The 20,869-nt window shown below is 45.0% G+C and overlaps 1 protein-coding gene and 1 long non-coding RNA gene across 2 annotated transcripts in view; both read right to left on the bottom strand.

The window, feature by feature from the left end:
* Positions 1–2,553: 2,553 nt before the first annotated feature.
* Positions 2,554–20,869, bottom strand: part of LOC135398771 (uncharacterized) — a 98,272-nt gene continuing 79,956 nt past the window's right edge. Inside the window, exons 5-6 of the long non-coding RNA XR_010424135.1 lie at positions 4,785–4,968; positions 2,554–2,639 (exon numbers count right to left, since the gene is read on the bottom strand). This is a non-coding gene — a long non-coding RNA (uncharacterized LOC135398771). The remainder of the gene's footprint in view (positions 2,640–4,784; positions 4,969–20,869) is intronic.
* Positions 10,447–13,042, bottom strand: LOC135398767 (transcription factor SOX-11-like). Its single transcript, XM_064630206.1, has one exon. The coding sequence runs from the start codon at positions 12,897–12,899 to the stop codon at positions 11,898–11,900; it is 1,002 nt and encodes a 333-aa protein (XP_064486276.1). The 5' UTR covers positions 12,900–13,042; the 3' UTR covers positions 10,447–11,897.

Below are 20,869 nucleotides of genomic sequence, written 5' to 3' on the forward strand. Positions count from 1 at the left end.
GTTCATTCATGTACATAGATAGGACGATAGCAGTGACGGGGAGCAGTTTAGGTGCCGTGTAATTACGAGTAAGTGTGGTACTTTGTACCGCACTAAGTACAGCGTGGGACAAAAGTTTATGGAACACCGCACTGGTGTCAGTTATCGTATAGTAGTAGTAGTAAGTAAACAACAGCAAAAAAAGAAAAAGAAGAAAGCGGGAACGCACTTGGAGCAGGGTGGCTGCCCTACAGGCGCCTGCAACTCCATTTCATTTTGGGTAGTTTTGCAAAATAATGGGAAGATGGCGCTCAAAGGAACAAGAGATGAAAGCACTCAAGGCACTGTGTGTATACCACGACGTACTAGATCATTTCATGACATATGAACTCCTTCCCAGCGCCGCATTTGGAGACTAGCGGTGGCGCTCCTCATCGGTCCGGTTATTGCTTCCTGAATTCCTACAGTACTTTGTACTTTAGCTTAGCTTTGTATTTTTCGTACAAGCGGTGGACGAGAGATGCTTCTTTCTAAAGTTGACTCTTATCATCATTTTATGCGTTTTTATAGAAGCTGTTGCTGTCGTCTGCTACGGTAGTCATGCGCAGGCTTCTGCGCGTTCAAAATTCAAATTTTCACTGTCCAATAATGATGTAGATCTCGCGGGCCGATGAGTAGCGCCCCTAGCGGATCGTGCGGGCGGGCTCCTCATAGGGGTTGCCGATTATGACATGGTCGCTATAATCTAGTATGTCGTGGTGTATACTGAAAGAAAGCGGCATATAAGTCCCATACCATATACCATATAGTTGTCTCGACGAGCGACGTGAAGCAACGTGACGTTGTTAATATTGGGAAGCAAATATTGTTTCGTTCCGTTGTTACTTCGCAATAGCTATGTTTATTGAAGGAGTGACTCAGTATGTGTGGGCTAAATAATACGAGACCCATTGTCTCGTGTCCTGTATTGCGTAGCGCTTGTTAACATGGACCAACTTTATGTTTTGTCCCGAGGCACTTTAGATTAGATTAGAAGTAGAAAGGAAAAAAAAAGGCACTTTATTCGGAGCGTGTTGCGCCTCAGAAGATGGACGCCTCCCAGAATTGGGCTCGCAATCTTGGCGTTTTTGATAAATTATCCCACAATTCCTTTTCGTCTAACGTCTTAACCAGCGGTGGAAATGTTGGGCATAAAATGCACGATACGCAATCCCTGAAAAGCAGAACAAGGTGAGCAACCAGAGGAACTTTTATCGCGCTCGTCAGGCGTCATGTATTCAACGCCTTACTATTGTCTATCACCACATGCGCACTTGCGCAACGACGCCACAACTTGTTCACAATGCCGGAACACACAGTCGGGAATGCTACTAAGCGCTCGTGTATGACGTCATGGGGGTCTTCTTTCTTCTTTTTCTGCACATCACTAAGCAACTGTGGAGGGAAGCGTTATTCAACGTCAGAGAAATCTGGGCGCGAGATACGGACAGCTTCAGAATAAAAAGAAAAGCCGTATGGCGTAATCGACTGCGAAGCGGTGATTGATTGACCAGCTTTTTTACGGAGTATGTGGTCTTGCTTGACTTCAATGCAATTTCGTGCCGTTGTGAGTTTGTCGTAGTATTTCAAGAAGCAACACTGACTGTCATTTCATAGAGAGCCTCAATTCCTGCCCTGCAGCATCAATGCCGATACGACCGCATAGGGACCGCTTATTGCCGCTTATCTGTGCCCCCCAACCCCCATGGCTGATAGGCTTAGGCATATATTTCTGTTTTTGTCTAAACATTGGCGCATTTTAAAGGGGCAGCATTTCTCATTCGTGACTTACGAGCGAGAGAAACACCCTCTTTTTTTTTTCTTTTTTTTCTCTCACCCTCTCCTTCTCAAGAAACACGTGAATGCGGAGAGGTCTCTGATTGGTCTCCTCTAACGTTCTCCCGCGATGATCGTGCATCGGATGCTTGAGGAGAACAAATGAGAGGCCCCTGCGCGTTGTCGGCCGTGTTGAGAAGAAAAGCAAGAGGGAAAGCGCAGTGTTGCTATGGTTTCTTTTGGACATGGGATGAAAGAGGGAAGGGCTGTAGTCTGGCCTCTTATTGGGCTCTGAGATTCGGGTAGTCGCGAAGAAATCACCACAGGGAACATTCTGGCATTCAACTGTACCTTCAGGGTGATTGGCGAGTGAGTGAGTGAGTGAAAAAGAAAAGTATGGAGACCGCGAACGCGGACGCCGGCTACTCCGTACCACGTGAGCAACTCTGAGCACATGAACGTAGATAGAGACTAGGAGTGCAGATACTCATGTACACACACGCATGTACAGTCACACAGAGTAACAGCACTCAGAAAAAAATCGGAAAGAAAAGGAAGAAAAACAGAAAAGATGAGAGAAAAATCAGAAGGAAAAAAGAAAAAGAAACGCAGAAACTGAAGCGAAGTTCTTTATTGCTCATAGATCACGTAACAGATGAACCCCGTTTCTCTCTTTTGTTGCAGTCGTTCAGCGAGGAGAAGAAATCTTCTTTGCACTTTCGTGGCCCGAGTAATACGCGGAAGCTCCACTAATAATGTTTTCCGTCTTCCAGGTTCCGCTTATTTTCTTGATTCTCGGGTACAAGTACGTGACCTGGTTGACCGTCGTGCTGTCACCAGGACACCTACGACAGGAGGGAATAGAGTCACTAAATAAGCTTCGCTACAGAGTATCGACACTGAGGTCCAAGGGAGAGCAGGAGCGCCATCTTGTTTCCGCACCACACTGGTACCATCCTCAGTTGACGATCAAAGACGGCTAACATAATGCTCCCTGTGGGAGAGAGAAGTGTGTATGATTGTTGTGAGATAATCCATGTATTGTCCACTATTGTCCACCAGAGCGTCCCGAAGATGTCAAGGTGAGGTCAAGGCCGTGAACTGCTCCTTGTAAACGAAAGGAACACTTCACCCGCGCACGATAGATGGCATCGTGCGTTAAAATGCGCAGTGCGCGTGCGCGTGGGAAGCGTGGCGCTTTAACAAGATGGCGCATGCTCGCTCTTGGAACTCAGTGTCGCCACTCTAAGCGTAGCTTATTTAAGTGACTCTAGGTGGGAATATGTGCCTTGGAAGGAGATGTTTCACGGCTGTACCGCGGTAGAACCTTTCCACGCACTCTTAATAAGGCCAGCCTCTATTGAGCGAATTTTTTTGACGAAGTTCGCGCAGCAGACTGTTGTGCGCGTTCCATGCACCGCCCTGGCAACACCTCCATGTGACGAAAAACCAGCGGACGGCGTTGAAGAGTCTTCGACGTCACCGTTATTGCTGTCACCCCCCTTTTTCGTCAGGCTGATAGTTTGAAGCCATGACCTTTGTTTTCGTCTCTCCTGCGGTTCTTACAATGCAGCTTGCACTTTCTGCCTCTCTCTTTTTAAAATATGGTATATATACCTTGTGTTTTCAACATGCATGTCACCTAACGAAGCGTAGGTTCTACGCGAAAGCTTGTATTTAGTCGTAATTTCTTTGAATGTTCGTGTCTCAGTCACTTATTGTTCTTATTGTAGTTTACTGTAGTACTGTAGTTTATTGTATTAGTCTTACGTACTAATTTAGAGTCACTTTCAGCGAGTACACTTGCAGTAGGTGTCATTCTTTCGGAGTCACACGGCATCTTTTAGTGACACTAAATGCAAAGTACACTTACGATGAAGTGAGTTCGCCAAACTCACTGCACTTTGCCTGCGACAATCAAGTACGTAGCCTCCACGGCAGGGATTGGGTAACAAAATGCTTATTTTTGGAAAAGGAATGAGACAACCCAAACGGAATTGATTTTTTGACAAATTCGTTAAGACAGCGCTGATTTATATAAGAAAGACATAAGGATTTTTTGGCATGATTTACCGGTACTCTCGTTCACAGACTGCCCAGTAGAGTTCGTAATCCACTTCGCGGCTGCCATATTTGTTGACATTCCAATTTGAGTGAGTGCACGGTGGTTAAGTGTTACCGGCGAAATACTCGCAGTGAAGCATTGAATAATGGAAGACAAAAAAGACAGGGCGTCGTGGTTTGAGGTAGAAACCTGTGCTCTCATCAGAACACGGGAGGACCATCTTAGCGACCTTCGGAGGACCAAGCGAAATTGCCCCCGCGTGTCGCCCCGCCTTACACAGGCCATAATCTTCATAATGTTGCTATAGGTTTTGGTCTCCTGCTGGAGTTTTCGAATCTCTCGTGTCCACGACAGGTTTCTGAGTAGGACGGTTCCTAAGAATCTGTGTCTAGATGTTCTCTTGATTGCCTCACCCCTTACTGTTAAGCTCAAGTCCATGAGGTTTTTTCCTGGTTCTTTCCTGGCTCACCTTTGTTCAGAACGTAGCAGAGCTTTCGTCTTTTGAGACGTCTTTCTTTTTGTTTTATTTCATCTACAAGATCTGGTGTAGCTTGTCCCGCGATGAGCGGGCTCATATCTCCATATTTTTTTCTTCTACTATCATCGTCGTCGTAGGCGTTCCGTATATTGTTAACAACTCCAACCTTACATGAAACGTAATTTCTCCCTTGCCCCTCTAAATCCGAAACTAACGCGACATAAAACCCTCGATGAGTCATAATTGGAATACGTCATCAGGAGTCGCTCAATCATGCCATAGAATGTGTACAGAATAGAGCTGCACGTTTTATCCTTAGCGATTATAATCACACAGCGTTGCGTCACGCCAATAGAATCTAACCTTCACATATTGCTACTATCAACTAATCGTCTTTGCTTCTTCCTCAAGAAAAAAAAAAAAAAACTACCATAATCCCGTACTCACCGTGGGTAGATAACCGTTAGAATGTAGGTTTCCATTCTTCCTGGTACGGATCTCCCTGGGATGGGTTGACCCGGTATGAGATGCCTAGATATCGGTTGAGTTTAGTATGAGTCCTAGTATGAGCCCGGTGAATTCGTTGAGCCCATGGTTCCGGAGTCCCACACAGGCCCGTGTACGACGCGAACTGAAAACAAATTTCCACTCAATTTCAATCTGCTAGCATTGACGGAGCTAGAACTTTTGCATATTAGGTGAGCGCCAGAAACACCTTGCCTACCTTATAGTGTACACTTGAGTAATAAACAACATTCTGAACAGAAACAGTCTGCATCACCCGAATGGAAGTGGGCAGCACCCCATTTCACGACCAATGAGGGTTTCTTTTTTTTTTTTTTTTTTTTTTACGATGAACAAATGGTTGTACTAATCAGCTACTCTGCGCCACCCATTGGAGCCAGCTGGAAAAAGTTGCAAGTGAAAGTTTCTTCCTTCATCTTCCGACCGGGTTACGTAAGCCCCAAATGGAGGTCGCTCGCTTTTTGTGGCCCGACAGCTGTTGCGAGGTCGCTACGACACCCGATGGCAACATCCTGCGGAGCCTGAAGCCAAATTCTCGCACATTTCAGTCAATCTCACGTGACATCCCTCATGTATTCCTATGTGGTCGCAAATACTCAAGGTCGCCGAGTCACTCCTTCGTGGATATTTTAAATGAAAGGACGACCTACCACTAGGAGACACTGGAGATTTCTTTTCAAGTGGTACGTTGACAGTGATCCTTCTATAATTAATGTTGGCAAAGGGGAGCTCAGGAAATTGTGATTGCTTCGATTTTTCGCGTCTTGCCTCGCGATTTGCTGCCTTGTTTTGTTTGATTACTGTTTGTAGATTCAGTTGTTTTTTTATACATCGTGCCATACCTTGCCGCAGTCACTGTCATTTTCTAGGGCCCGGGGCCCTGTCAAGCTGCCTTGAGCAGATCTTCCCGCGCTGTACGTACGTGCATATGTACAGTAAAAATATATAAGTAAGACAAATAATAGCAGAGGATTACAAACCCCGCTAAACTATGATACCCATATTTTTTTCCGCATCAACGACGAACAGAAAACAAGTTACTCGTCGTCAAAACAAAGAAGTCGCGGTGCCACCTGAAACAGTCAATAGCATCTGATTTCGGACAAAGTCTCATTATGGTAACAGGCTTTCTCATTTTCAAGAAAAAGCATCAGGTCAATGCGTTCAGCTACAACGCTCAGTTCTATAGATCAGTGAATCATAATCTGACTTGTACTGTAGACTGTAAACGTGTGTGATTGTAAACCGTTTATCCTCATGGCGCATTAAAACAATTTGTCCAAACCAAATTTTTCTATGAGTACTGTACACTAGTACTGTACCAGTACTGTAGTCCAGGGATTGTTTTTTGGGTTCGGCTCGGGTTCATGCATATCGGTTCAGTTTCGATTCAATTTTAATTTAGTGACACTGCAATGCAAATGGGAAGAACTGGGAAAGAACTCACTGAAATGTGATTTCATAATACTCCGCAAGAATAAATTTGGCTGATAAGTGTAGCACAGCGGCAAAGCGATAAGTCCGCTGTAGATAACCTCGACATGTAAACTACAGGACAAAAGCGGCAGATTGTAATACTACCTGGCGGAAATGGAATACGTCGTTTGCTACTCGGAAGCGAGCTCAGAAGCGAATTTTGCGATTGCCCGAAGAGCCACGACAACATTTCACTTATTCGGGCAAAATCTTCACTCAAGGTATCCCGAAAAACCATGGAGAACTGCCATCTCTAAAATTGCCGCGTCAAGCGGCCCCATAGGAAACTTGGTACGCTGTAAGGCTGCGTTCACACGGGGCAACTTTTTCTAGCAACTCAGACCAACTTCGAGACGGTGCAACATCCACAGGCAGCAACTCGGTTACTCCACTCACAAGCAACCTTACGGCAATCGAGGGTATGGGTTCGAATCCAACTGGTAGTGCCTTTTCTTCAACAGTAACTACGACACGAACTATATAACTACGACTCAAGGGGTTGCCAAAGAAAGCTCGTAATACATGAGCACCGAAACTTTCCTCGTGCTCCGGATTCCGGAAACTTTCTGAAATGTGATTCTCCATCTTTATGGTAAGACAACTTGGAAGAGTATTAGTTAGTGTGAGAGTAGGATACAGTGCCCTTGGCGTTTGGGTCCTTGGTCTATGGTCAGTGGTCCTTGGCGTATTAAAGTTTTACTAATACCATTATTTCAGCGTAATGGCATATTATTTTGGCATAACGATCTTCAAAAAGTCCCCGTAATTTCCATGAGCTCCAGACGTGAAGCGTACCAAGGTAAGTGACCTTCGCGCTAATCTCACAAAAATAGAAAGAAAGAAAAAAGAGACGCCACCTGGTGACAGTATCCCCTTTCTTATTTGGGTTTCCTTAAAAATGAAACCAGTTGGATAGCTTCTCGCAATCTACTGATTCACTGATTGGTAATAATTAAAAAAAAAAGAAATGGAAGTCTACTAAACGTGGTAGAGCTCATACTTTACCTGTATTAGTGGCAAGTAAATATGGGGGTCGCTTTCTTCTTAGAGCAAACAGCGTCCTATAGAATGTTCATGGCGAAGTATGATTCCACCACGACGTTCGAGAACACCGGTAAGCGCTATTGAACCACAACAGTCACCTACATTAGAGTAATTTTCTGTTTGACGAGTTTCTTTTTTTTTTCTTCAGGGCGCTACCATTGAGCGTCGTCCATAATCTTATCAGTCGCACGGAAGAGATGCACAGGAAAGTTCTGTAAACCGGGAGATATTTCGTTCCGATGGTGAAACATCTAAAGGGGATTCGATATCGGCGCAGATAAACCGTTTGAGTGTGCTTTCGCATTCCACGACAAACTGCGCGCGCCTTTAGTAACAGCATTCAGAAGAATAACGAGAGGCAGAAACACTGGTAGAGTTTTCCAGAAATATACAGAACAGCGGGAACAAAGAAAAGAAACGCGTTGCATGTTAGGAGTAGCAGAACAAGTCGAGAGGCGAGTTCAGTTGCTCCTCTTCTATTTCTTTCCTTACAAATAAACAAACAAACGCGCTACAATTTATTACAAAATTTTAATCGCTCAGAAACGCGTATTACTTACTCGTAATACTCTCTATAGTCTTACTCTGTATGGCTGATCTTCATACACCCCCCCCCCCCCCCCCCCCCCCAAAGTACCGGCACACAGTTTCCAAGAAAGAGTATTTCTGTTACTGTATAACTAGGGTTCCGCGCTTTCGGTTTTATTTTAGGGCGGATCCGACATACGTGTTTCGATGTAATAAACTAATAATTCATGAAATTGGCGTGGTTTGGTGATTTCTCTGGTGTGTACATGGTTTGTCCTGCAGTTTCGGCAAATATACATCGCAGCGTAAGTGCAAACCTGTGCGTCTCAACACAACCTTAAAAAAAAGAAAAAAAAAGAAGCTAGACATCATAAAGGGAACACTTAATAGCTCTACAGCGATGTGGTGGTGACTAAATCGTGAAAGCAGAGCTCTATTTCTTTTTTCTTTGTTAAAATTATCGTGTGCAGCGATTAATCCCCCTAATCTTTCCTCGGGCATTCCTTTGTATTTGGTGTGTTTCGGTTAAACCCGAAACCGCGGAACCCTATGTATAACATTGGATGCACCATCGAGTTCTTGAACAGCTGTGGGTCTCACCTCAAATGACTGCACTGGGAGAAAAGAGCGTACAGGAAGTTGTTTTCCTGCCGCGGGGGAGGAAACATTCCCTCTTCACGAGCGCCAAAATTCTTATCGCCCTGGCAGCATGATGCAAAATGTTGGTGCATTTTCCGGTGTACGAGCGGCGCTAATATACATTGTAAAAAGTGTCCCGAAGAGTCAGTGTGCGTTATCTATCAGTGCGTCATATATGGAAGTTTTTCCTGGAAGGGCCGCTCCTAAGAAGATGGCGTGCAACCCTTGGCCTTGGTCCCGCCGCTTGGCATAGGCATTTAACTGCCATGTAGATAGATGTACTTCTACTCGACAGGATAGGATAGGGTGGTGATGATGATGATGATGATGTTGGCTTCCCTTTGCATCGGGTGTACTTGGCAGTGTATGCTGCGCGCCCTAGCCTAGAGTTCGTATATTCTACTGGATGATGATAATGATTAGGGCCCGGAAATTTAGGCGCTTAAAACGATGGAAATAGGCGGGCAATTAGGCCCTCAAAAACAGCGAAACAGGCAATAAAATACAAAAATAGGGACGTCAATCTGGTGCACTCTTTGACTTTGTTGGTGTTTCAGAATGCTCCGTCCAGGAAAAAAGGTCACGGTACTGTACAAGCTTTGACTTCTTGTACACGAATGCTGAGGCGGCCACCGATACTGAATATACTACTTTAGTTCTCCGCCCTCAAGGATCTTGAAAGGCAAAGAAAGTCCAAATATGTTGTTCAAATATACATGAACCCCTTCTAGAAAACCAAGGTACTGAAGGAAATCAAACGAGAGAGAGAGAGAGAGAGAAAAAAAGAAGAAGAAAAGGTGCAAAATGCAGAAACGAAAAGCAAAATGCAGCACTCAGCATGAGACTGAAAGATGCACTCGCACATCTAAAAAAAGGCTCTTGGCATCTAAAAATGTTCAAAAAGGGTACAATTCCATAGGGTCGATAAAACGGCAAGCAACCCTAAAAATGTCGCATTCCCTTTATAGGCATTTTTAGGCAAATGCTTAAAATTCCGGGCCCCAATAATGATGGCCATGCCCTTTGTATGGGACGGAAGGCGCGTTCCCAGTGTTGCCTCAACGCAGGAGCGTCAGCGTAAATCCAAATTATTGTTCCGGAATAAAAACGGTGACCGTGAAACTAATAAACAGACATTCCAAGGAACTTGCAGTTGACCGTGAACATGCTTTCTGTTTAACCAACGCAGTCATGTGACAGGGCGTCCGCAATTCCCTGCGCTGTTCAACTTCTGAAATGAGTTTTTCATTCATTGACGTAAACCTGTCACTCCTGCCCACAATATAAAAAATATTTAAAAAGAACTGCACGGACACACAAAATAATCCTCCAGTCCACAGCTGTCATTGGCGAACGACGTTTCCCACTTTCGGCGGCGGCGCGACGCCGTATGACGCTGCGCGGGTTTTTTTTTTCTAGTTCGCCTCGGTAATCTTCGGCGAAACTCCACGCGAGCGCGTCAGAACTTCGCCGCGCCCACTCGAGCGGATCGCGAGCAAAAACGCGATACGCGGGTCGGAGTTTAATAATGGACATTTCCAAATTCCGCTAATTTTCGGTGGGTGTGCGTTAGACACCGGAAAAAGCGGTACTATGATACCGAAGAACAATGGCTTTTCGATAAACGACCTGATAAAACGCAATCATGATGAAAATCAAGTTGTTCTTTGAGGCTACCAATTCCGGAAAATCTCTGGCACGCGTATGTTTTTCAGTCATCAAGTTAAAATTCGCTGCACAAGGACGCACGTTAACCTTTTGCCCCCTGCGAAGCCGCCGTATCTTCAATTGAACTCTGACGTTAACAAAATTACCCAGTGAGACGCCCTAACCAATCGATGGCATATGGCTACTAAAACACAATTCGCTAATACTGACCACAAAAGAGGAGAGAAAATTCAATGGCACAATGTATTTATTTCACTGTGTACTAAAAAAATTGGGTGAACTCTGCGCACTATAATACAAATCTTTTTTTTTTTTCGCATTTCATAAAATGTACAAATATATCTATGAATGTATAATTATATATATACTATGGACAATGTGGCCCACTGACGGCCATTCACTTCAGGAGCAGACACGCTCACAAAAAAAAAAAAAGTACACAAAAGTTCCCACATACACTTGCACACAACACACACTTGTGTCCCACAGCAAACACTTTTGCCCAAAGTATCTCACAAAGGAACAGTGAAAACACATGCGCTTATTTACAACAATGATTATTGTCTGTGCTGGGGCGCGAGAACACACTGGAAGCCAACCGACCTTCAGCACACGAACATACACACAGTTCTACAGCTGCCTACAAAGAACTTTGATCCTCCAACGTGAGTACTAATAAACCAGGCATACACACAACAGAATCACTGCCATTCTATGCACGGAACCCGCGTGCGTCAAGCATAAACACCCGATACAAGAAATTGCTTATCTAATGCCCAGTATATGTAAGTACTCGGTAAAAATAAACGTCTTCGAAAACGCGGACGGTTAACAGGATGTTTATGACTCCATAAAAACACTTATTTTTACAGAAAAGATTGCCCATATGGTGGCAACCAAGTCGACAATTTTGAAGAGAGAACCACAAGTATCTCTGAGGGTTGTTTTTCTTTGTTGCTGCATTAATTAGAAAAAAAAGGAGATAGAAAAGCATCCGCACAGAAGATGCATTCCTTTTAAGCGGGAGAGGTTCGCCAGTCGCGCTATGGCTTGGCTTTCGGACATCTGGGATCGGGCTTTATTTTTTTTTTAGAATTCCAGGAAATGTGCGAATAGATAGTAGGCTACTGTAAGCAAAAGATAAATCAGATACCCCCACCCCCACAAGAAAGTGATTCCTCCTCTTAAGTATACACGGCTACAAGCAACTAAATGCGCACACACTTTTTTTTGTCTTTTTCTTTCCGTTTCTTTATCCTCCTGTTCAGAAATTTGCTTTACCGTTGAACGTTAACTTCCCGCGCGTCGTGACACAGCTGCACATAGTTTGGTACGAAACGTCTAAGGAGAATCGACCGCATTCAGAGACCACTGCACTTTCCTTGTTACCAGCAATTTTTAAGAACAAATAATAAAGAGGCGAGGGCTGACTTACGGTGACCAGAGTTGGTGGTGTTCGAGAATAGGGAAACGCTTTTCTGATATAACAACTATGTACAACGAGCTTTTTTTTTTGTTCCCCTATACCGACAAACCATGAGATCCTGCGTTCGATGAGGAGAAAAAAAAAACCGCCTCACCATTTTTTACTCGTTCCAAATGACAGGAGGGCTAAGAAAAAAAACTAAAAATACCGCCGTCACTGACCCATCAGTGGCGCGATGGTTTAGAGAGGCTTTTTCAACAGTCTACACCATTGGAAAGCCAGTCGACGCCCAATATGGAAGTGACTTCGGGCGCTGTATAGTCCGGAAACTCGAAATGCGTCCCTGAGCTGGAACTGGCAGAGTCCATAGCGTCCATATCACCCAACGACGTCAGATTGAAGTGCGACATCTCCTGTTGACAGCTGGAAGCGAGGTCAAACACCTCCGTCAGGGCGTCCAGGTCGGACAGTTGCGTCGAGCTATCAGCATAAGGACGTGAGTGGACGGAAGACACTGAAGATGAGGACGACGACGATGACGAGGACGACGACGAAGGTGAAGGAGATGAAACCAGTCCAACGATGCAGGGCTTCACATCAACCACCATGTCTTCGTAGAGACTGACGTTTGTGCTTTCCGGGGACGCCGGTTCGTCTGCAGTCGGCGATGACGGCACCTTCGCCGGTGGCGTCAGCTGACCCACGTAAAGCGGTACGTGTTTGCTCTGTCGTATGCTCTTCTTGAGTTTGTCGTCGATTGTGAGCTTCAGTTTGAGCGGATGGTGTGTTGTGACAGTTGGCATAGCAGACGATCGTCGCGCTGCTCTTTGATGGCTCGATTTCTTACTCAATTTAGAACAGTGGGATTTTTCTTGAGGCTTACATGCGATCTTTGCCTTCTTGCGTGGCCTGTACTTGTAGTCGGGATATTCCTGCATGTGGAGAAGACGCAGTCGCTCGGCTTCCTCTATGTAGGGCCTACGTTCGACGTCTGACAGGTGCTTCCAGCGCATGCCAAGACGTTTACTGATTTCTGCGTTGTGCGTCTCGGGCTCTTGTTCGCATATCTTGCGCCGTTCTATCTGGCTCCATACCATGAAGGCATTCATGGGACGCTTGATGTGATTGGTCACTTTCTTGCACTGTGTAGCGTCCGTGTACGGCGTCGGCGAGTTGACATCCACTTTGAGCGATCCGAACTGCTGTCTTCGGCCTCCGTGCGTCATCTCGTGGCTACTGCTACTGTGAGGCACCATCGTAGCCGATCCTTGTAATCCCCAAACACATCCACGGCACCACACTGCACCAGTAATCCAGTGAATCGAAATAAATCCGCCAAATAATCCAGGGAAAGATCACGCCAATAAATCCAGAAAACGTGTGCGTCGGCGCGAACACGAGGTCGGCTTATATAGGAAGGGAAACGTGTTCGTGACGTCACAGCTCGATCCGCCATTTCGACCAATTACGGTGCAGGTGATCGCCCCGTCTCAAGGTTAAGGCTGTGTAGAGTCGCCATCTACCGAGAAACGAGAGAACCGGCGCTCATGCCAACGGCCCTCTCCCTCATTGCTGGAACGGCCGATCCTCGCGTTTTTATTGATTACATAACGAAACTTGGACACCGTGTGACACATTACACTTGGAATAACGTTCGAAATTGTCGAACCTATTGCTCTGAAAGACACTCGACAGCGGAAAGCGAAAAACGTGTAGCAGACGCAAGCACTGGAAGCAGACGGAAACGAAGGAGAGAAGTGTTTGTGCAAACGAATTCGCGGGAAACAGCTCCGGCCGCTGACACTTCTCCCGCTCGTACTGGCGACGTTTATAAATGTCGATGATTTTAGTCCTTCAGGAAGGTTTTCAGCAGGGCAACGATGCGAAATGCAGATGACAGGAAGGCTCCCACGAGTGATGATTAAAAAATGTGACTATGTTGCTTGTATCAGTACGGGATTTTGGTTCGTTGGGCGTTGGTGCTTGCGGGTAGCTTCTCGCGTTCTGCGCACTTGATATGGAAGACTGTAACGACAGTTGTTGACTTTAGATACGAGTGGGGCCGAAAAGGGCGCATGAAACCTTGGCATCGTGAGTTTGTTTGCAAAATGTAGCAGCTGGCTGGTTTATCTGCGGGTAGCGCAGATAAGAAATAACGGTGCCCTGGTGATTAGGTCATCTACGATATGAAAGTGTTTAAAAAAAATGTTTGTTTGTTGTTGCGCCGGCTCTGTGCTTCAACACACGTTGAAGAATAAGGAAAGAAAGGTGACTATATGGATGATAACCTTGACGTCCGGAATGATTCGTCAAGGATGGAGTGTCCATGGGAAAACAGTCTCCATGATGTAGAGAGCAACCGTTTCATGAAAGATTCCTCAACTTTCCAAAGAGATTTCCCATACAATTATGTATTATTTACTCATTTACGTTAAATATCCCGGACTGTTCTCGCCGCTGTTTTCCTTTTTCGACGACTGCCATATTTCACCTTGAGGCTTGTGATGTGATGATTGTTAGGCACTTGAGGCTTTGTATGTATTTGCCCCTTCTGTGTGTTCCAGCCTCAGAGCAGTTACTTTTCATCCTGTACACCCGGACTCCGAATTTCGGAGCAAAGGGGTAGATTACAAAACGGGGGACAACACGGTGAGCAACGTAGTCTGTCTTACACGTTACTAAAAATAGATTAAGACATGTGGACAAACACAAAACCGTGACATAAAATACTGCTGGAAAGCAAGCGCGAAATTTATGCCGAACAAATATTTTCCAACATGAACACCGGTGAACTGGTTGGTCCTCATTGGGTCGCTTATTTCTTGTGGATCGCCAGCATGATTAGAAAGCATTTCCTCTGAAAAGAAATATAATTTCCTGCTGAGATGACAACCTTGGCCTTCGCTGTCAGACAAAAGGTACCTTATTTCCCCCCCACCAGTTCCTCGGGTCAGAGAACAAAAGCCGTCCAAGGTCCCGTCCTTCTAAAAATAAACTCGCTCTGGGGTCAGCCTCGTTTCTACATGGAAACCCAACGTTATACCTTTGCTTCGCTTATCTACATTTGTTTCATGTTACTCAACTTCCAGCCGGTGTCTCGGTTCCTCACGTATAATGTCCGGTTTATGGCTCCTGAAATAAAAGAGCCTTTTTCACTCGAATGATGGCAGTTGAAGAAGAGGTACCAGCAGCGGGATTCGAACCCACACGCACTGAATGCCGGTCAGAGATGCGCCGCAACTGCAAGCAACTGTGGCGATGGGCGGCGTACAAACGTGGACAGATGGAGAGAGGACAGCAGGAAGGACAGGGTGTTTCATGGAATGAAATAGGCTACGCCTTCTCACGAAACGTGTCTCCACCATCAATGAAAGGGTGCTCGCTTTTATCGAAATGTATTTTCTTGCGTGGAGGGAGATTTTCTCGACGGGCACCGTTACTAGCAAACTACGGTGCGTTAGGGCTTTTTCCAGTACCAATGCGAATAATTGGCTTGGCTATTGGGAGTCGAAATACGCAAATTCATATTCGAATCCATTCTAACAGTTACGCTACAAGAAAAACTGAGTGGATCTTTCTACGAAGATGCGCATTTACGATCTAGATAGGTATGCTTCCGTGTTAAAATGATCGCAGCCGTCAACGTGTGTGGCATTATCGCATTGGGAGTACCAAATTGAGGACTATAATGAAATATTTGTACGTGCAACCTGCGACACCCAATTGTTGTTGTTATACAGCGAAACTATACCACTTTATTGGGCGCCTTCAAATGGCTGATGCAACAAAGGCAAAGCGCAATCACGACCAGCTATTTACGGCAATTTATTTATTTGAAAGTTCACGAACCTGCGCGTCAGTCGAAACATATAATTCAATTGTTCCATGTCTTGCGTCCACCCTTGATGTGCAGCATACACTCACCTCCAATTTACTCGCACCCGAAAAGTGGCGCGAAAATTAGGGCGCGCTAGTGGCGACAACACATTTATTCGCGGTACCGACCATAAGATACCGGAGTACCCTTCGGTATCGAACGTCGAGGTACAAATTCTGTCGTATCACCACAGACGAAAGGAATTATTCAACCAGTGGGCGGGGGAAGTGAAATGCCTTGTGATATGATCGATTGCCTAGACGAAGGGAAAACGTACTATGGAAGTCATTACTGAGATTTAGTATATCGTACGCTATCACCTATTTGTACGTAAGAGATGGTGTTTTTGGTTCTGCGCAAGCGCAAGACATAAACAGAGCTTTGCGCATTGCGCAGAACAACCACGCTGTCCCTTACGTTCGCAAAGGTGACAGCAAACGATATACTAAAACTCACTATGAATAGTCAGTTTTAGCGCATCATACGCTGTCGCCTTTGCGTACGTAAGAGGTAGCGTTGGTGGTTCTGCGCATGTGCAAAACATAAAGAGAGAGCTTCGCGCATTGCGCAAAACCACGACGCTATCCCTTACGTACGCAAAGGCGATAGCGTACGATGCACGAACGTCCCGTGTGATAGGGGTACTTTAGCACGTTGTTGTGGCGTCTGGGTAAGATCACCCGACTTTTTTTTTTCTCCAGATATCCCTGACGCATGTTTTGATAACGCACAAAAACACAGTACGCAGCGTTTGGCAACAAAGCCTACTATCTCTGTAGAACATTGTAGAACAGATAAATCGTAATGATCGTACGGGGGATAACAACTCGCGTATAAGCGCTTCTGACTATCGGTAAACAACCCCAAGTAGCGCGACCCCAAACTAGAGTATTTCTGAACATGTTCCATAGAACACGCGCAACAGCTCAATACCGTTTGTGCGACAACCGAATGTAATACGTACATTCGGCTGCCCCAATTTTGAATGGGGAATTTCCGTGGCGTGCCGTACTAAGGCGCTCACTTGAACGATCATAGTTTAGGCGTTTCAGACGTACACTGGAAAATTTCTCCTCATAAAACTTGCTTCCCTCAACGTGGACGCTCCCAATTTTGAAACTGCCCTGCAGTGAGACGGCGACCGGCGGTACAACAAGAAAGACAGCTTGAACGATTCCTCATCGGCGCACTCAGTGTGGCTCGTAAAAATCTTGACAGGCCACAGAGCACGATTTCCAATTTCCTCCGTAGGCCAGATGGAGCTCCGACGGCGCCGAGAGCACAAGTCCCCCGCCCACCCCGAAAACCCCTCCAAGAAAGGGAGCCACATCCCATTTTCTTCACCGAAGAAAACAAGAAAAAAAAAAGTATAGCCAGGAAAGGCCTTTGAGGAAGAAACCAGTCTTCACTGTCGGTTTTCGAAAAGCCTCTGCTGGCCATCTGCGCCTCCAAAGGTTGTGGCCCTAAAACGCGCACTAAAGTAACCCATAGACGGCTGCTCTTCTCTCGCTCGAGGCAGAACAACTCGTGTTTTGAGTATTTCCATACGGTTCGTCGCGAATCTTGTTCACTTCTGTGGTTCCAGCGTACAATATAAATCGCATTAATTTAGATACGAGTGTTACAGTGCTATCTTCCTAGTATTAATAATAGACGGAATCATTTTATGTAAACGGCAAAAAGCAATGTGTGTTCGATCCTGTCTGGGGCATGTCCAATAAAATTTTTTCGCTCTATGGGGCCCATTTCTCTAAAAGAGATTCTAGAGACATTGCAGATGCATTGCTTATTAGCTATTACTATAGTCTTTGTAAGGGTGTTGTACTTTCTTTCTTTTTTTTTTTTCATCCACAACATATTTTGTACAAGAAACTATGGTAGCAGCATTGATGCAGTTTTTGCAGTTGAGTAACACGGCCAGCCGGACATCTTCTCGAAGCGAGTATGCAACTACATCATGAGTAATTACCTGAAATTCATTAATTAACTCTTTAGTTAGGGGCTCTGAAAGCTCTGGTTGTTCTCCCATAACGCGCCCACGTAATATACGCGCGGATAAAGAATCACTGAGAGGCACTTATAGAGTAGTCAACCAGACGAGGATGGAGAGATCCAATAGAAGTGAGCCAAACGGTCGCTGTTGGGATTGAGTCCCACCGCGCGCTACACAAAATATCTAACCAAAGAACCGGGAACCATGGTTCACTCTGCTGTTCACTTCCTCCCTATAGACTGGTGCCTTTTCTTTTTGCTTCGTTTCCAAACACTGAGGAGAAATTTTAGAGTAACTTTTCGAGTAATGATCTTCAGCCGCAATTCCAATTTATCCAGACTTGTATACGTTACTTGGAAAAGGTAATTGGTGACCGTTACTATTACTCTGGTGGCAAAAGTATTTCTTTTTACCGTTACAAATTACTCGGCTAGAATTGTAATAAAGCAACCGCTAAAAAAGTAACGCGTTCCTTTGACCGCTCCTTTCAATACTCAGGGTTGTGAATGACCTCTCTGTGGATGTCTCCTACCAAGGCGCGTTGACCTTTGATGTCTTCACAATAGAAGCGCACAATCGCGCTATATTCTAAGTTAAGGATTAAGGTGTCTCCAGACACTCAAAATGCATGTGCGGAATACTATTACAATAACCTCCACTCATGGTAGTGGAAAGCAAACCAAATATGAAAGGCTGTGATAGAGCCAGTGGGTTGGTTTCTTATATGAATAAAGCTTAGTCGAAAAGTAATCGATTACTTCTGATAACTCAAAATTGTAATCATATTACTTGGAAAATTACTTGCTCGGAAAACTAATCGATTAGTTGCAAAATTACTCGAGAAAGTAATTGATTACTAGTAACACAATTACTTGTAACGCGTTACGTACAAGTCTGAATTTATCTAACATTTTCGTGATGCTTCTTCGGCCGTTTTTCTTCTCTCTAAGGACAGTGGTTCTCAACTTAGGCTGTTCGAGGGAACCCGTCATCGCACGACCTCAAGGATCCTACCTACTACACCGGGGCAAAGTGTGTAGAAAAGAGTAAGGCGAACTAGATGTTGTACAAGTAGCAAACTTTTATTCTGTTTAACTGATTATTTAATTGGCTAATAATAATTCCGTTAATTTTTATGGTTTCTTCTCAAGATGTCGATTGAGGTATGCCAGATTCATTCAACGGTTTCAATACTTTGATGCTTGTAAACCCCAGTGTTGTACCCGCTACCCGAAAAAGGTAGCGCAATACCGATACGCGCTACCTGAGCAAAAAGTAACGAAATCCCGATAGCGGTACACGTACCTAAAAGTAGCGGAATACCGCTACTGTTACCCGTAAAAAGTAACGCGATACTTCGTGCGCTACTTTTTAGGAAAGAAACAAACAGTATCGTTGATGACGTACTTCAAACGTCTTAAAATAATAAAATAAAACAATATCTCAAAATAATAAATCGACGTCCAATGGAGGTTACACGTAGGTTGCCTGAAGGCTAAAATTTTGAAAACCGTTTTTTTACAGATTTACTAAAGCCTACTCGATATCCTGCATATCTTTTTCTCTTCCTCTAAAGCAAATAAAGCACAAAGCAAGTCTACCGATAAAAGGCTCAGCAGCTTTGTCACAAAAAGAACTCTGATTGCCCGGAAGGAGAAGTTAGTAAACATACCATGGTGTGCTTTTTCAAATTGGACGTTGACTTCCTTGACGCACAGATAAAGCTTTCCCACCGAGGCGCATAGTAGACATCTGAACACCACGCTACTGTTTTGTACTGTAGCAGGCCATGGTCCCTCCATTGCAGCGGACAAGAAATGGCAACTGTCAAGCACCTGAGCGCACGTGGTGGAATGTCATGACTCATAGCTAGCGAGGACGGCTCCAGGATGGAGTGACGTCAGTTTGCAGACAACTCCGACAATACACCAAATCTTCAAGAAGGTTCATCCCAAATAGGGAACACGTGGAGGACACATCCTCTTTGTAAGATAACGGCCTCTGTGCCCTCCTTGCGGCTATTTGCCCGGTCTTCCCAGAATGAGTTGTGATATCGGGCAGCTTGATCGAAGGCAGGCAGAGTGGAGGTTTGATGATAGGTCGAAGTCGAGTTGTCGCGAACCCCAGCTCGGAAAGTAGCGGTAGCGCTCAAAGATTACGCTACCGCAAATTTGTAGCGGAAGTACTTCTTTCGTTACCAGTTTAAAAAAGTAGCGCGATCTCTACTCCGCTACCGAAAAAAGTAACGGATACGGTAGAGCTGCTACTAGTAACCGCGCTACGTACAACACTGGTAAACCCCCACTAGAATAGCTCCGAAGTTTCTCCGAAGTATAGCTTTGAATTTCCAAGTGCTTGCATCCTTTCGAAACACAAGAGAAAAGCGAAAGGCGGCGCACATTCTAATAACATGTCCATTACACGAAAATCACCGTCGTCGTCATTTTAAAGAATTTTATCGATATCCAATGCCTTTTCATCCAGGCTCCTACAGGCCTTTGCATCCTAGCTTGGGATGAACCGCTTTTACCGTACATGACAACTTTCAATTTTTGTATGACTTTCCTTTTCTGTGGTTTACACTTGAAATTCTGAGATAATAATTTGGTCTTAATTGAACCGTTGGCTTTACCTTGCCACACATATCACTGTTTTGGCTTGCTCGTGCGCCATAAAAACTGCAATCATCATCATCATCAGTTGATAGATTGCCGGGCTGAGTTGCTGGTGGTTGAGCCAACCGAAGGAAACGACAGCTCTTTGCAGCGAGCGTCATTTTGCGGCAACCTGGTCCTGTGATATCGATAACAGGGCTGTCCGAGAAGGAGCCTTGGTAGACGGTCAAGTTACACACGCAGGTGCTGAACAGTATCCGCGCGGTTCGCGAAACCTTAGGACAAGGAAGTAACCCTTACAGCCGTGATAGATGGGACAGTAACGAGAAAATAATTTGGAACAACCAGGAGATCACGAAAGCACAACGCAAACTCGGTTCAAATGTGGTACAATCGTAGCTCCACCTACTTTTGGGAGAAGAATAGACCGCAAACAGACAAAAACTGACGTCGCCTGCACTCCAGAAAAGTCTATTCCAGAGCGGCTGACAACACTGGCGCACTGCAACGTTCAGTTCGTCTCGACTCTCGTTTACAGAATAAAAGCGGAATACTGTAAATACGGAGACAGGGTGCTAAAGGTCATCCTTTCTAAACTATATAGGGCTATAGGTTAGCATCCGAAAAGGAAAAGAGCGGGAGATATTTAAATCCATTCTTGGATATACAATACGGCTGCGCCCCTTACTTTCCTTGGTGCGAATACAGTCGGGATCTTTTGTGTTGTTATCCATAGTTGCG

This window comes from Ornithodoros turicata, chromosome 6 (assembly GCF_037126465.1).
Source record: "Ornithodoros turicata isolate Travis chromosome 6, ASM3712646v1, whole genome shotgun sequence".
NCBI classification, from domain to species: Eukaryota; Metazoa; Arthropoda; class Arachnida; order Ixodida; family Argasidae; genus Ornithodoros; species Ornithodoros turicata.